Source organism: Akebia trifoliata, chromosome 8 (genome assembly GCF_017979445.1).
Source record: "Akebia trifoliata isolate Shusen 1 chromosome 8, ASM1797944v1, whole genome shotgun sequence".
Taxonomy (NCBI): Eukaryota; Viridiplantae; Streptophyta; class Magnoliopsida; order Ranunculales; family Lardizabalaceae; genus Akebia; species Akebia trifoliata.
The window spans coordinates 42,804,892-42,822,806 of record NC_141382.1 but is presented as its reverse complement, the minus strand read 5'-3'; the positions used below and the strand labels follow the sequence as shown (position 1 = coordinate 42,822,806).

The following is a 17,915-nucleotide window of genomic DNA, read 5'->3' as shown; positions in this document are numbered from 1 at the left end:
AGCCAATGGAAAGAGAATTGGCCCCTAAAGAAATGTGTGGAAACGGGAAACCACATGTAAACGAAGTCCAGCCAAACAAGACCGGACTTCAACCAACCTCCACTAGCCTGCTTTTTTCTCTAAATTCCAAACAGGTCCTTATGAATATACAGTACGTTTTTCACTGCGCAGTCCTCTTTTACTTATCCTACGCACCCACTCCTCCTATAATTTCCTTTTTGCACTTATCCTACGCACCAGTCTTCTTATAGTCACACGCCTTCATTAGGCACGACTACACAATCACAACTGCAATGTTCCATTTTGCCTCCCAAAAGCTGAATTAAACCTCACTTTCAACCATTTTCTTTGATCTTTAACGTCTCTCTCTCAATCTGCCCAACTTCAATTTTTTACTCTATTTTTACAGAGAGAAGAATCTCCTTTTTAAGGGCTTTGGGCTAGAGATCACGGTTTTTTATCCTACGCACCCCTTTGGGAACAATGGAACTTGTGGGCAGAACAGTGAAGAAAGAAATTCTAGGGTTTGGGATCTTGTCTGGGACTGTAAAATCTTACGACCCATTTACTGGATTCTTCGAAATCCTTTATGAAGATGGTGATTCGGAGGAGATGGAGTTCATGGAGCTCTGTTCGATTCTGGAGGGAGAAGTAGAGCCTGGTGTCTCTCAGCCGATCCAAGAGAAGAGGACTTGGCGAAAGCCGAAGAAACGGCGTCGAGAAGAGCTTCTTCGTGATGGTTCAGGTAATTCTACTGATAATTTAATGGAAGATTGTTGTTCTCGGGAGGGTTTTGAGGAGTCCCAAATGAAACATAGTTTGATTCATGTAGGAATTTTAGAAACCCTAGAGAAGGAAACTTGTTCTATTATTGACAATTTAAATGAAGATGTTTGTTTTGATGAGAATTTGAAAGAAAATGGTGCTTTTGATGGAAATTTGAAGGGAACTGATGCTAATATGTTGGTTGAAGAAACCCATAAAAAGGAACATAGTTTTGATTTGAATTTAAGCTTTAATGTAGAAATCGAAGGAACCCAAATGATGGAATTAGGTATTGATGGAGAATCTAAGAACGTTGTGTCGATCGGAGCTATTGAAGAAATCCAAGTGAATGCGAATGGAGGTTTCAGTGAATATGTGATGGAAGATGCTTGTGTAGTGAGAGAGGAAGAAATTCAAAATGGGGATAAGGTTTTGCATGGAGATTCAAAAGGAAATGCTTTTGAAGTTTGCGAACCAATCCACACAAAGGACATTGATAGTGATTTTCACATGAAGCCGAGCGTTTCTGATTTGGGTTTATCGGCAAACCATGGAGATGGAACCTATTTGGGCTCTCCAGATAAGGAGGAACACGGGCGTAAGAAACGAATAAAACTTTCTGAAAAATCAAAATCTACAACAAGGACAGCGTTAAGAAGGAGCACTCGCAGAGCGTCAACTACTTTTTCTCCTCTAGATCACGCGTCAAGTGCTGAAAACTCTGTATTGGTTGATGCCGATAATGCTGCATCATTTTCCCATGAAATCAAGGTTGAATCAGATAAGACATCGTTTGGCTTGAATGGTGAAAGATTTGGAGAGCTGGTTGATCTTCCTCCGAAGTTGGAATTACCCCCGTCATCTAAAAATCTGGATGTAGATGAGATTCCTATCATTGACCTTTTCTCTGTTTATGCTTGTTTGAGGTCATTTAGTACTTTACTATTCTTGAGTCCCTTTGACTTGGAAGCTTTTGTGGGAGCACTGAGATACAAGTTTCCCAATTCGTTAATTGATTCGATTCACTTTTCTATCTTGCAAACTCTGAAACTTCAGTTGGAATTTCTTTCTAATGAAGGCTCTGCATCTGCTTCTGATTGCTTGAGGTATTTCGTGCTTTATTTCGTTAAATTTGTTCTCCCCTCAAAGTGTCATTAAAAGCAACTCCAACGCACGGCCTATCCCACTCTCCATCCCCTCTAAACTACCATTTTGGGTCGTGAAATCTAAAATAGGGGTCTCCAATGCACTACCCATCCTACTATTCATTTTGGGTCATTCGATTTTCATGACCCAAAATGGCTACCAAGATGTGGCTTCTCCATTTTTTGGAAAGAAAAAATTTCAGTTCGTTGGCTGAAAAATGTTAAAATTTCAGATTGTTTGAAATTTGGGTTGAATTAAAAAAATATTAAAATATTTATGGATAGCCATTTTGGGTAGTATGGTTGGAGTGCATTTGCCGTGAATATTCAAAACTGGCTATCCATAAGCACATGGTTACCCATTAATGGAGGTGGGTATCCCCATTTGGAGTTGCTCTAAGATCTTTGACATTTTTTTTTTAAAACTTTTTTTTTTCGGATTATATTTTTTGGTGTAGGAGTCTTAACTGGGGGTTGCTTGACTTAATTACATGGCCAATATATATGGTTGAGTATCTACTGATTTGTGGTTCACATTTGAAACCTGGCTTCCAACTTAGTCACTTGAACATCTTGAATGGTGATTACTATAAACAGTCTACCTCCATAAAGCTTGAGATACTTCGGTGTCTATGTGATGATGTCCTTGAGGCAGAAAGTGTAAGGTCAGAGCTTAATAGAAGAGTACTTACAATGGCATCTGAACTTGATACGGATTTAGATTCGAATGCAAACCACAAGATTAAAAAGAGAAGGAAGGACCAGATGGATAATGGGGTTGGTTCTTGCTTGACGAAGGAGGTTGTTGATGTAACCGCTGACTGGAATAGCGACGAATGCTGTCTATGTAAGATGGATGGGAGCTTAATATGTTGTGATGGTTGCCCCGCTGCTTATCATACAAAGTGTGTTGGGATTACCAAGGATCTTTTGCCCGAGGGCGACTGGTTCTGCCCTGAGTGCGTGATAAACAGAAGTGACCTCCGAATGAAGTCGACTAAGTATCTCCGAGGAGCAGATCTCTTGGGTATTGATCATCATGGACGGTTATATTTTGGCAGCTGTGGCTACCTGTTGGTGTAAGTATATTATTTTTGAGAAAATTTACTAACCAAATCATGTGCTTTTATTCCTTGAATTTGTCATTAGTTTAGTTTCTTCTTTTTTGAAGATAAGGGCTCACAATTTGAATTAGGTATCTTCTATTACTGCACCAACTTTTACTTATAACACCTTAAGTACTGAGATTGAATAAAACACATGGAATGAGAATAGATACACACCAAATATCTTTTAGGGTTTCTTCCTCTCCAAGAAACCACTTGTCCTCCCCTTTTTCTTCTCTCTTTACCTTTCTTCGATGGTTGAGAAAAAAAGTCATACAACACCCATGTCCTTCTCTTCGATTGTGGATTCATGACGCGTAATAAACTAATGTTGGGTCAGGCACTCATAACCCCTTCTATTTGATTGTGGGTTCATCAAGGCATAATTAGCTAGATTGTTGGGTGAGGCACTGTATGCTTGGAGCATTGGAGGAGCCCTTGCAATCACCATTCTCACAAATGTTCATTGCCCCTTTGCATCTGTATTGCTTAGGCCCATCCCCAAATACAAGCCTTTATTGAGTTGTTGTCCACCACCTAGTACAACTACCACCCTACATCTAGAAGATGTCTGTGTGTTTCAATGTCTTTTTCTTTTGATAGGTAAATGCTTGATTAGTGGTTTGTGACAGGTAATATGGTTAGTGGTTAGCATAAGAAGTATGGGTTCAAGGGGGTTTGAACCTAGGACATGGGAACAACTCTCCACACGTCTTACCACTTAGCTAAGTCGCACTTCTTATGTCTCAATGTCTTGTGGCATCACCCAAAGATCAAATATTATAGGGAAAAAAAATAAGAAGAAAAAAGTTAGGGACGAAATTTGGTTGAAGGTGAGTCTCAATGTCTTGTCACATCACCCAAAAACCAAATGATATAGGAAAAAAAATAAGAAGAAAAAGTCAGGGATGGAATTTGGTTGAAGGTGAGTCTCCAATGTCAGTGGATGATACCATTTTGAATATCCTTGATTTGGGGGTTCTGAGAAGGATTTGAGTGTGTGAGAGAGTTTTTGGTAGAAGAATTTGAGAGGAAAAAAACTTGTACCAGTGAACAATTGGTTGTTGGCTACTGTACTTATCATTACTCTAGGGGCCGTAATGGAGGAATTAGGGTTTTATCTTCTATTCTTTTTCATTCCTCCTTCTTCGATCCTTTCTTTTTCCCTTTTTTTTTCCCCTCTTCCTTTAGCAACTCTTTAGCACCTAGAACCACCCATTTGAAACAAAATCAAGCACCAAGACCTTGAGGCCTTTAATTCCTAATTCTTTTTAAGTTTTTTTTCCCCTGCAACCAACCAACAGGAGTACGCTTTCTCTCTAGAAATGTTGGGTGTGGTGGTAGAGAAAAAAAATTAAATGAATGATTGTCTTGCCCCTAGGCTTTTATTTAGTTTTAGGATTGTGGTGTTATTAGTAGAAGTTAATGTGTCAATATAAGTTCTCTTTGAATTAATAAAAGACATAACTTTAAGCAGAATTGAATGAGAGTAGCAAGAATCGTTCAACTGATCCCAAATTTTTGAGATAAGACTTTGAGGATGGACATACAATTTGATTGCCTTTTCTTCAATTATTTTTCTATATCCAATTATATCTGGATGTGATTATGAACTTCTTTAATGTGTTAGATCACTATCAAAAAGTATACTCACTGAGCTATGGAATTTGTGTATACCATGAATAGGAAGCGTACCATCTTTTGGGTACTTTTATGGCATTGGTAAGGGTAGTACAATGCACCAAAGTTATACACATTATCCCAAATTGGAGGTAATTGGAAGGCAAGGTATACACGTTATCTTAAAATGAAAACATGGTACAAATGCTAACATTAGAAAAAATGAGTGAAAGAGAGGAGGATTTTCACAGGACTTGTTTGGTGGACACGTTCATGAAAGCAAAATTGTAGTAGTAGAAATTCTTTGAGTGGCTTTCAAGAGGTTGGAAACCCCATATTAGATTTAGGATAAAAGGTTTGGTGGGCATGGTCTCTTATTTATGTCCAACCAGCAGAAGCTGAGTCAATAGGCATTGAAAAATTGTGGTGGAAGGTTCTTCAATGTTTTGGAAGTTAGCTTGAATTTTGGAGTCTGTCAGTGACCTGACATGGACATAGGAAGAGGAGTCTTGATGGGTTAATATTCACAGGTTTCCCTTATGCGAGTGAGAATTTAATGTGTACCCTAGGAGAGGGCCTTGCGGGGCTTTCATAGCATATGGGACAACCGAAGCATGAAAGAAGCTAGGATAAACATGTATCTTGATGCAAAATAATTGTGCCAACAAATCCTGATGGGTTAGCCGATAGGTGTGGATGGAATACGAGGCCCTCTAATTCTTTAAGATGTTTATCTTAAAGATTCGCTATTTTACTATGAAGACGTTTCAAATACTACCCATGGGATACTGGACATGCTAGTTTGATGTATCCCACATGTGATACTGGACATGTCAGTTTGATGTATCCCATTTGATATCTTCGTATTCAAGAATCAACAAATTCGACTCCGCATTGTTCACAAAATTTCGGGTCTTTATTTGCTTACATGAATTGTCATTGATGGAAAATATTTGTTTCTAGGGAATCGATTATTGGAATGATACAGAAGGATAGGGATACTGGAGAAAATTTATTCCAATCAAGTATTTCAAAGATGAATGGTGAGAAGTTTCTTTTGCCATAATGTTCTTGTTGAGCTCCCAATCTAGAAGTAGAGGGAGGAGAGGATAGAGGCTAGGGATACTAATGTGCCACAAAGTGTAAAGGTGGTTTTTGTGGAAGGTACATTGGACAGACAATTGGCCTCAAACAAGAGGATGGGGCAAAGCCATGTGGCTGATAAATAACTGTTTTGTCAAAATGAATAATAATCTCCCCTAATTTCAAATAGAAGTTGTTCTATTTAACACATGGTAGGGTTAAAAAAAGTTAGAGCTTTTTTAGACACTGATGCATGAGGTGGGCTAATTGGCTAGCCAACACTTGCATTAGGCACGAGCTTCATGTACTTGTATTTGTCCATTAAATAGGTAATTAATATACAAACATATATAAATATAAAATAGATTGCAAAAAGGCAAATCGGGGAAATCTAAAAGATAATAAAAACTATAAATAATTTTGCATTGCAAATCATTTATCAATGTGTATAATTTTTTTTTTTTTTACATTCCAAATCCAAAACCACATTCCGAAGCTTAGCAATCTATGTCCCACTTCGATTTTTCTTCTTTCCTATAGCAGTATTGTCAAAGGTGTTGGAGGCTTACACCTTGAAGCTAGTCTTCAGGTGAGGCTCCTTAAAAAGGTCTTGAGGCTTCAATTAAAGACCCTTCCCCCTTCATAGGCTTACATCCTATTCAAATAGGCATTGAAAAAGCTAACACTGTAGGAGGTCATACTTCTTTTTGGCACCTTTTGACTAAGGCATATGCCTTATGGGAATATGTTGTAGTATCTTTTTTCTCTGTTTTTTGTAGTATTTTACATAATAGGCTTGTAATTATATGGTTTCCCCTGTTATCACGGTTCAAAGTTTCATGCCATTTCGGTTTTTTTTGATAGATGAAAATTTTATTAAAAACAGAAAACAATACAAAAGGGAGTGGCCAAGGTAGCCCACCCAACAAGGAAACCAAAAGAAATACGAAAAAACAAGATGGAGATAAGCCACACTCTGCTCAACCCGAACTTTGCGACTCCAATCTGAACATAACGTCCTCGAAAAAGACCCCTTTAAATTCCTGAAAGACCATGCTCTAGAGGAATATTAACCCAACATAATGACCTCTTGAAGTGAGTTCTCCTTTCCTTGAAAAATCCGATTGTTCTACTCCATCCAAATTTCCCAACACATGGCAAACCAGATTAAAGACCAATTAATTGTCGAACTGAAATTGAGAGAAGTTACAGTGAACAAAGTAGTAAGTTACTATTGAATTGTAAACTAATATGATGCTTATCTAGGCTGAGATTGCTGAAATGTTTGTATAAACTAATTGAATATTGGAAAGCATTTAACTGAAATTCAAACTGCAATGGGCTTAACAAATTACAACCAATTGCCAAAACTAACAACTAATTCCTTAACTGAATTTCAAACTCAGTTTTGTATCAAACTGAATATTTTCTGAAATTCTTTATATATTTCGTTGCACGATTCAATTTTCTGAAATTTTGCAGGTCAGATTCATGTGAGCCAGAATCTTCTTACTGCTATTACAACAGGAATGATTTGAATGCCATCCTTGAAGTGCTCAGGTCATCTTATACCCTGTATGGTGGCATAATAAGCGCAATCTGTGTGTATTGGGACATTCCTGTTGTTTCAACTGAATCAAAACCTCATCCAGATCCTCAGTTTAATTCTGTACGCAAAGACTTGGATATGGATGGTCAAGTCTCCTCTGTTAGTTTGTCCTCTGTAGCTCTGTCACCTGCACAGATCATTGAAGTTAAAGTTGAGGCCAAACATGAAAGCTTTGTTATAAATGAAGATGTTGGTCACCAAAGCTGTATGGTTTCGGAGCCTGTTAGCAGATCAGATTCAGTAGCTGTGGACCAGGTGATAGAGACGTCAAATCTATTTGCTAGCTCACAACCTATTGAATGTAGTCTCAATCAGAAAAATGGAGCAGATTGTTCCAATATGTCTGCTGGAACTTCAAATAGGCTTGAAATCATAGAAGAAACTCATTCTACTGCTGTAGTGTGCTCTCTTGAACCTACTGATTCTGATGTCAAACTAGCTAAGAATATAGGAATAAACTCCGGAAAAGGAGCACCATTACAAATGCCGTGTGATCCTGTTGATTATGTTAACTATTACACTTTCGCTCAGTCCGCTGCATCCGTTGCAGAAGAATTAATGCATAAATCGTCAGACAAAAAAAATGAGGACTCTGAAAAATCTGTTGAGGAGATAATTTCAGCACAGATGGTGGCCATTTTTAAGAAATCGACAAATTTTTGTTGGTCAGCTATTGAGAGGCCACAAAACAATGCACAAAAAGAAAACTGTGGGTGGTGCTTCCCTTGCAGAACACCCACTGAAGATTCTGAAAGTGGGGATTGCTTGTTTAACATACCTGAGAAAAAGCTTGCTTCTGAAGATTCTAAAATTGGGGCAGTTGGCCTTCGTTCTAAAAGAAATAGGAAAAGCCATCTTTTTGCTATCACATATCATATCCTTTCCATTGAAGAACGCCTATCTGGACTTTTATCTGGTCCATGGCAGAATCCACTTTATAGCAAGCATTGGCGTAGAAGCGTTCTTAAGGCTCCTGATGTTTCACTCTTGAAACACCTGCTACTTATTGTAAGTCATTCTGTTCTTTTTTTTGTGTGCGTGCATGTGCGTGTTGCCAAATGACCCAGTTTCCTTTGACTCTAACAGTAATCCTACCCAGCCTAATCCTATCTTTGGTCTAGACTCTAACAGGCCTCTAACAAAGCGGGTTCTATTCCCAATTCGGAACTACTGCCTTGCTCTGATAGACTGATACCACTTTGTGGCACCCCCAAAATTCTTACACAAATCCCTAGGACTCTGTCAGGATCTTGTATGTGTGTGCGTGTTTTAACACTGAAGTTGCAACAAAATCTTTTTTTTCAATTTAATATATTCCATTTCTACTTTTCTGCTGTGTATGCTACTAATTATGTGGACTACTGCTTTACAGTTGGAATCAAATTTGCGCCATGTTGCTCTTTCAGCAGAGTGGTTTAAACATGTGGATTCTGTTGTTACAATGGGATCGGCTGCTCATGTCTTGACCAATTCAGTTAGGGTATCTTCTTCAAAGCATGGAAGTGGTAGAAAGCGGGCCAGATTTTCGGATGCTGACTCCAATTCTCGTTCAAATGCTTCTTCCAGAGCAGGTGTCTTCTGGTGGAGGGGTGGAAGGCTTTCAGGTCAATTATTCAACTGGAAGGTCTTGCCACACTCCTTGGCTTCCAAGGGTGCTCGACAAGGTCCGCAATTTTTTTTTCTCTTTATGTGTCTGGTTTCTTGTTGGAACGTAATTGTAGTTTTGATCACTCAAATGAACACTGTTTCTGAATGTTTTTCAAGTTTAAAATTATGCAGCTGGGTGTAGGAAAATACTGGGTGTATTTTATCCTGATGGTTCGGAGTTTGCTAAGAGAAGTAAATATATTTCTTGGAGAGCTTCTGTTGAAATGTCAGCAAGTGTGCCACAGCTTGCTTGCCAGGTAATAGTCATTCAGGAGACAATATTTTAAGATGTGGAATGTGCACAGAACCATTGATTTTTTCCCTTGTGTATCTCAAGGAAAAAAAATCGATGGTTATGTGCACATTACACGTCAGTTGAGAGTATCTTTTTTTTTTTTTTGAGTCAGTTTAACACTGCTCTGAATATCTCTTAGAGTTATCAATCAAAAAAAGAATCTCTCTTAGAGTTCAGTGATTAAGCTAATATTTATATAGATGGGAATCAGTTGTAATCTGTAGGCTGCTTGTATTTTTTTCTTTGTTTCTGCTTGTAGTTAGGTCTTCTTGATCCTTCTTTCTTTCTTTATCTATACTAGAAGGTGGCATGTGCAAACACGCATGTAACAAGAGGGTTTATCTGTAATTCAAAACATTGATTAAAGGGTTTTTAAATATTACATGGTAAAAAAAGATACTTCGGTAATTTTGAAAATTAACCAACGTCTAGTGTCGTAACTCGTGTGCTGCAATTTTCTTGGGTTTTTATCAAAATGATCCTGATTATAATAGAAAGTGTATCTTTTTACCTATAAAAAGCTGATATTTATGAGTTAGATTTTTCTGAAATCCTTGATCCATTAACTTCTTGTTGTTTGGCAGATTAGAGAGCTTGATTCAAATATTAGGTGGGATAACCTTGAAAATATTCAGAACTTCTCTCACTTGACCAAGGAAGCTAAAAAATTGACAAGACAATTCAAGAAGGTGATTGTCCGCAGGAAGTGCATTGAAGGAACAGCTGTGAAGTATCTTCTTGATTTTGGAAAGAGAAGGAGCATCCCCGATACTGTTATCCGAAATGGAGTCATTGAAATATCCCCCAATGAAAAGAAGAAATTTTGGTTGGGTGAATCACATGTCCCTTTGCATCTCTTGAAGGCATTTGAAGAGAGAAAACTAGCTCGCAAGTCCAAGAAGAAAAATTCAGGACTGCCTGACATGTTTGGCAAAGTAATGAAGAAGTCCTCCCGAAAAAAGGGGCTTTTGTGCCTTCTATCAAAAGGAGAAAAATCGGAGTACAACCAGTGTGGGCACTGTAACAAAGACGTGCTGATCAGGTATGCCATGAAGTTCCATCATTTTATGTTCTATGAATAGCTTACCACATGAATAATATTGGCCTTAATGCTATTTCATCCTTCAACAGCCTTATAATTACTATTATTCTACTTAAGAGCATGATTCACCACCAGTCTTTCTTGCATTGAAGTGAAATTATAATTTTTTTTAGTGAATAATCATATAAACGTGCTGCTGTATCTTCCTTTTCAATAGTCAAACTATCATGTGAAACAAATCCCTACTTCTTGAAAAATTCTAAGTGAAAAACTGTATGCTAATGCTTGCAAATATTAGTTTTCATGATTAATGTTGACTTTCATGATTTTATATTTCAGTAATTTGATACATTAATGGTGACTATGTACCATTAATGTTAGGTTCACGATACAAACTTATTGAAGTATATTCAATTAATTTTCAGGCTATTGAAACTTCCAAGGAAATTTAATCTTTGCATTTGTGTTTCATTATAATTCTATGACCTCTTACAACCATATTTTAAGTCTTGGGCGAGTTGACTCACTAGATTCATCTCACTTGCCAGGAGCCAGATCATGATCCAGGTGTGAGATTTGGAAATCACACTAGGTCGTCTATTGACGTGTCTCGCCCCAACTCTGTTTGTTTTGAGTTAACTGATGTAGGATGATGAGGAAAAAAGAGGAAATAAAAGAGGGGGGGGGGGGGGTAAAGGAATCTAGTTTGGGATCTGGGTTACAATAGAGTTACCTCGAATGTTTAGTGTAAACCCCAAGGGTTTGGTTGTGGGGTTTAACTGTAGTGTTTTGCAATTATAATTAATGATCTAAGTTTCTAGGGTAAGGAAAGGGTTAAGGCTTGTAGGGTAAGAATTAAAGGTTGCGGGAAAGGATTTCAAGAATTCAAGAATCAAGATTTAAGAGTCAAAATTGAAAAATCAAGAATTCAAGAGCTCTTGAACTCAAGAAAATCAGGAACAAGAAAATTCAACGAAAATCAAAAAAAGAAAAAATAAGATTAAAAGAAAAAGTGATGGGATAGAAAGATAGATCCTTGAAATCCCACAAAGAATGATAGAGGACTTACACCATTGAAAGAAACGTTCTTTATTCATAAATTCTATTCGTTAAAAAATACTAATGCAATATATATATAAAAGGAAAATAAATTAGAATTCTAATAAAACTAAAATACCAAATAAATAACGTAATTTTCGTAACTTTCTCTCTCTTAAATTTTCAATCCTCATAAACTTAAATAAAAGACTAACTAAATTTACCAACCTACCCCTAAACATTATACTAATACTCATGGCCAATAAAACACGAAAATAAGTCTCAAAAACATAAAAATAAAGTCCTAAAATAGGAAACTAAATAAAAATAAAATCTACTTTTCAAGTTTTGATGTCCCCATTAATTCTCCCCAATTAGAAAGATTCTGCCACTTGCAAAATAAAGTTATGGTAAGTCCCCCGCAAATCAGGTTCCTATAATCCACATGCAATTTGATTCTAATTGGCTTCTCAACCAATGCACCCTCCATGCTATAATAGATATCATTAAACCAAATAAATAATCGTTGGAACCTTATTTTCTGGTAAGAATTGAAGTTGACATTCTGAAATGCTCTATGTATAATGTAATTCATTGATTTATCCAAAACATTATCTACCTTTTCTTTATCATGGGATAAAATTGGTGTAAAAAGCAAATGATGTAGTAGCTCCACAATTTCTTGTGCCGGTAGTTCAGATTCTTCAAACTTAGATTTTTCATCAAGAACCAATAATGACGCCTCACACTTGTCAATCTCACTCTTGCCTAAATCAGACTCATGAATTTCTTTATTTACTCGCTTTGATTTTAGGTGCATAGGCTTTGATCCCATATGCTTCATTATTCCAGTTAGAGCACTCTGTTTTATAGTGTCCAAAACAATTGCGCTTGGAGCACAAGTTCTGTTGCCTGAGTTCTTCATACCATTGGTCACGTAATTGCTGTGCTCTTCGCTTTCCTGTATGATACGGTCATGAATAAAGCGAAAATATACCTGAGAGTGGCACGTTTGACGTAAGTTCAACATCATGGTTGTTAGTTCCTTTGAGAACATACATGTCGGGTCCATCTTCCCTTAACACGATCTACTAATTTTCGATTGCCTGAACCTAAGCTCTGATACCAATTTGATGCAGAATGATGAGGGAAAAAGAGAAAGTAAAAGAGATGGGGGGGGGGAGTTTTAAGTAATCTAGTTTGGGATTTGGGCTACAATCGAGTAAATTCAAACGTTTAGGTTAAACCCCAAGGGTTTGGTTGTGGGTTTTAACTGTAGTATTTTGCAATTATAATTAATGATAGAGGTTGATAGGGTAAAGGTAAAGGTTTCTTGGGTGAGGATGAAAGGTTGCGGGAAAGGGTTTCAAGAATTCAAGAATCAAGATTTAAGAGTCAAAATTCAAGAATTCAAGAAAATTAGGAACAAAAAAATTCAAAAAAAACCATGAAAAGAAAAAGAAATTGGATAGAAAGATAGAACTTTGGAATTACACCGAAGGGTTTCTTGAAATCACACCAAGAAGTTAGAGGACTTACTCCATTGAAATAATCATTCTTTATTAAAAATTAAAAATCTCTCTTCGTTAAAAAAATACTAATACAATTTATATATAATGAAAATAAATCTAAGAATCCTAATAAAACTAAAATACCAAATAAATAACCTAATTTTCGTAACTTTCTCTCTCCTAAATTTTCAACTCTCATGAGCTTAAATAAAAGACAAACTAAATTTATCAAACTACCCCTAAACATTATACTAAGACCATGGGCCAATAAAACATTAAAATAAGTCTAAAAAACATAAAAATAAAGTCTTAAAACAGAAAACTAAATAAAAATAAAATCTACTCTTCAAGCTTTGATGTTCCATTATTAACTTAGGTGATACAACTTAGCTTGGTCAATGCATGCATGATTTAAGGTATCAGTGCATACCTTCTTCTTTGATTACTTCTATGATCATTTTCTGTGTTGCATTATTCAAAAGGATTAAAAAATGTTTAGATTGTTTACACAAATTTTCAAGCACTTTGTGCTCTGTATGGTTTCCAGTATTTTCATTATGTTGTTTACATACTAATTTCATTCCTTAATTTGCAGGGATGCTGTGAACTGCCAGGACTGCAAAGGTAAGTATCTTATATTATTCCCTTATCTCGTGGAATTTCTATTTGTTCCTTGCTTGATTTGCATTACTGCCTTTAGTATGATTTTTTATTTGGGTTGATACTGGTTGTTGTGAATTCATGAGAGAGATTCATAACTGTTAACTGTCATATGTTTAAGTGCGAAGGCTGTTTTAATCCCAGGTCTGTTGTATTTTGTCATACAGACTTTACCACCTCACTGAGGTGGCACCTTCAATGGTACCAAATGTCAATATTTCTTGATTTTGTAGAGATATGATCTTTTTCCTGAAGGACAAGGTAAGATACACAAGGTGGAATGTCAAAATTCCTATGGCTCTGTTTGGTTTGGGAGAAAATTTGCTCAAAGGGGAAATATTTTCCTTGGAAATTTTTTGAGGAACTATTTATTTCTATTTGTTTTCCTGCTGTTTTAGTGTGACCCTGAACATAACTTTGAAAGTCGATCTGTTTTCCTAGTGTTTGAATAAATGGAAAACAATAAAGAATGCCAACTGTTTAAGAAAGCTATCGGGTGTTTGAAGGCAAGGAAACCTTGTTTGATAGTATATGGTGTCAATTAATGGTTTTTTATTCTCTTGGTGTAAAGCCTTTGAAGAGTTCAAAGGAGTTTTCTTTGAGCATTTCATGGGGAGATGGGAGTGGGTTTGTAGGCTGTCTTGATTGTTTTTTTTTGGTTGGGTTTTGTCTTGCTTGTACTCTTTATTGTTGGTCATCTCTAGCACATTTTAATGCAAGTTGCTTTTACCTATAAAAAGAAGAATTTATCACTCCTTTTAGGAGCTCAAAAACCAACTGGTCCCTTTATGGTAATGAGCAGCCATTTCTGGAAGTCGTCATCAGAATCTTAGGTCGCATATATCTCTTGGTGTAAAGCCGTTTATGGCGTGCCCTTTATTACTTTTTTATTATTTGGGTAGGTTCTAGGGTTACGTTTGGCATATCTAATTTGATTGTGAATTAATCTGATCTCTTATTGTACAAATACCTTTCAGGTTTTTTCCATAAAAGGCATGTCAGGAAGTCTGAACGTACCACTTCTGCTGATTGTATATACACATGCCACAAATGCCATGACAAGAAGCACTCGAAGAAATTGGTGAAACCAAAAACTAAGAAGGGGAAAATACAATCACAGAAGAAACTGGTAGTACAATCACAGAAGAAACTGGTTGTAAAATCACAGAAGAAAGTGGTTGTACAATCACAGAAGATTAAGAAAACCGCCATAGAGGGACGGCCAAAACGTTTAGTGAAGAAAGTGAATTATGCGCCACTGAAAAGAAAAACAATTGGTAGAGCTAAGAAAGGAAAACAGGTTCAATCTAGAAAAGGGGAGCCTAAGAAAACTAAGAAGTCAATATGTTGGTGCAAGAGGAACAGAACGCAGGTTAATCATGCTTACTGGTTAAATGGTCTTCGGCTTACTAGAAAGCCAAATGATGCACGTGTGATGCATTTTAGAGAGAGAAAACTTCTTTTGTCAACCCAACACTCAAGTGCCAACTTTATGCAACCCATTTGCTGTCTTTGCTCTGAAGCAGCATATAGGTCTGAATTAATCTACATCAGTTGTGAAAACTGCCAAGGTATACTAATTTTCTATATATCCTATTATCTCTTTCATTAATTTCAAGGCCCCTGAAACTCCTTACAAAAATAAAAAAAATTCTAGGCCTTTAAGACTGACAATTGAAACCTTCAGATGCACCTGCATTTGCCGAAACATTTACATTTTTATCTGATTATTATTGAGTGATTCTATAGCCACACCAACTTTTGGTAATGCCACCCCAATCATATGTAAATCACCAAAAATTTAACACACATATTGTGTTGGCATTAAAAAAAGTTGGTGTGGCAACAGAAGTTCTCTTATTATTTTATTGAATCTTTTATTTGTTATTGTCTTTTCTGTACTCAGAATGGTTTCACGGAGATGCTTTTGGCCTTACTGCTGAAAATAGTGATAACATTCTTGGATTCCGATGCCACAAATGCCGTAAGAGAAACCCTCCTGTGTGCCCACATTTGCAGGACGCGGCCGTTAGTGATGTTGAAATGCATCTGGAAAATGATGCAGGAATTGAGTATGCTAAAGACATATCTGTTATTGATGAACTTCCAAGTGAGAAATATGCAGAAGAAAAATCTTCTCCCAATGAAGATTCTCTGGATTCACTTCATGGGTATGAAGCTGATGAAATTTTGGATTCTAATCATAAGGAGCAAACAGAAGATAAGCTTGCAGATTCTAAATATAAGGAACAAAAAGCAGATTCAGTTTTAGATTCCAATCAGATTCCTATGTTGGGGGAGTTTAAAAGAGAATTGGAAAAGGGGCTTGAGACGGTTCACACAGACCAGAAGGCAGATAAGACTCCAGATTCTGATCAGACCCATATGTCGGAATAGTGTGACATTGATTGAATCTGAAAAGGGGGATACATTGCTGTTGGATCATTTTCTGAAGCAAAATATTGGTCCTTCAGATCTCATGAGGATTATAGAAATATGGGTTGACTTATTGAAATATAATAATGTGGAAGTTGGTTCAGTGGAAACCACAGCTATCCCAGAGTTTCTGCTACTTGGATTCTCAGAATATTTGGTGACTCCACAACATTGTGTTTTCAAACAACTGTCATTAACTGTATCAGATTCAAGAGGTGAAGTGTGGATGTCTCAAGATGTCCTCCAAGTGTTGTCTTGAGGCTGCCATACCCATAAATTGGTTATGGATCATTAAATTTGTTTACTTTAATGTTGTTCACGGTCAAAGCTTTTCATGGTTGCTAGCTCATCAGAGATTGCAAAATAAAGAATGGTTATGTGGAGGGTGGAGATTTTCCCTTCTAGGTGACCATTCTGGTTTATAGAGAAAAAATAGGGCTTTTAGAAAGCTAGACCAGGAGTGGCTTGGGATTTCATCTATTTTAAATTTGGTGAATGGCACACCTTTTCCCATGTGGGGCCATCTTATGTGTACAAACGGTAGCTTTTGATTATTCTTTTCGATTATATGACAAAATCATACCAATCCATATTTTAACTCAATTTCATGCGCGGCTAACTGTGCCATAGGGTCTTGCTTGTTGCAAATCATTCGTAACCGTATTATTCATCGTGAGTGATTACAGGATTTAATTAGTCAGCAACGGGGCATTGATGAGGATCACCTACAATGGGGTATCATCTTATATACCAGCGTAAGTACTGCTTGTTTTACATTTTGCCTGTCATTATTCTTGATTGGATAAATGGCCTTACTGTTTCTTTGGTTGCCTGATTTTTTTTTTGGCTTTTAAACTTCATACGGGTAAATATCTAAATTTATTAAATTACCATGCTCTTGTTCACATCTGATTTGATTTCAACTGTCCGGAAGACCTTTTTTTTTTCATCTTGATATGGTGTTGCAAGTAATTGCTATGACTTTTAATTTCAAAAATGTGCACATGTTAAGTTCATAAATGGTACTCTTCTATGACGGTGTTATATTTGCTTACATTTAATTTTTATTATTATCTGTAAGTACATTTCTTTTAGAAGAATCATTTTTTATAAGCATGCTTAGAAGGATGTACTAATCAAAATAACTATATGCAAGTAAATTCGCTCTAAAAGAGTTGTATGTCTTAGCCATGTGTATGTTTCTTTGGAAATTAGACTGAATATTCTCAACTGTCTTACGGATAAATGGGAAAGAAAGAAACTGTTGTAGTTATGAGGAGTACTCCGCTTGTGTAGTGTTTCTCTTACATTACATTTCCGGTCCAAAACACAGATAAAGGAGGGTTATAACTGGTTGACAGTCAGTGTAAAATTCACCACCTCCCAACATGAACCTCGATGATATCTAATTAAAAAGGAAAATTTTATAGATGGTAGTAAGACTGACTATGCTTTATGGAACTGAATGTTGGGCAACAAAGAAGCATCATGTCAATAAATTGGGCTTAGAGGAGATGAATGGAAAGAGTAGGAAAGATAAAATTTTATATGAATACGTTTGTGAAACTGTAGAAGTAGGTGAGTAGCCCCAGGAGGCGAGAAACTAAGAAAAAGACGATTGAGATGGTTTCTCAAGTTTAAGGATCTAAAAGAGCAAGAGGAAGACACAGATGAATGTTGATGGAGGTCGTGAGTATTAGCTTATAGAGGTGTATTGAATAAGTGTGCATGAGACACTATTTGTGTATATCATTACAATAGGGAAGTTGTATCTCATGATCTATGATAATATTTAGGATTCTCTAATTTTTTTTTTATAAGTAATTAAAAAATATTAATTAATTAGATAATTATAATCTATCTAGTTAAGTATGGTTCTATATTTTTTCTTGATGTAATTCTCTTTTAAAACTCTATTGGGACTCATATAATGAGCAACCAATTTTATAGAAGTTATT

The 17,915-nt window shown here is 36.4% G+C and overlaps 1 protein-coding gene across 1 annotated transcript; it reads left to right on the top strand.

The window, feature by feature from the left end:
• The first annotated feature begins 232 nt into the window (after positions 1–232).
• On the top strand, positions 233–16,560 carry LOC147396956 (PHD-finger and DNA binding domain-containing protein). Its single transcript, XM_086452297.1, has 9 exons — positions 233–1,871; positions 2,369–2,989; positions 7,202–8,336; positions 8,701–8,992; positions 9,108–9,232; positions 9,855–10,312; positions 13,457–13,485; positions 14,499–15,092; positions 15,428–16,560. The coding sequence occupies exons 1-9, from the start codon at positions 484–486 to the stop codon at positions 15,916–15,918; spliced, it is 5,133 nt and encodes a 1,710-aa protein (XP_086308423.1). The 5' UTR covers positions 233–483; the 3' UTR covers positions 15,919–16,560.
• The last annotated feature ends 1,355 nt before the right edge of the window (positions 16,561–17,915 follow it).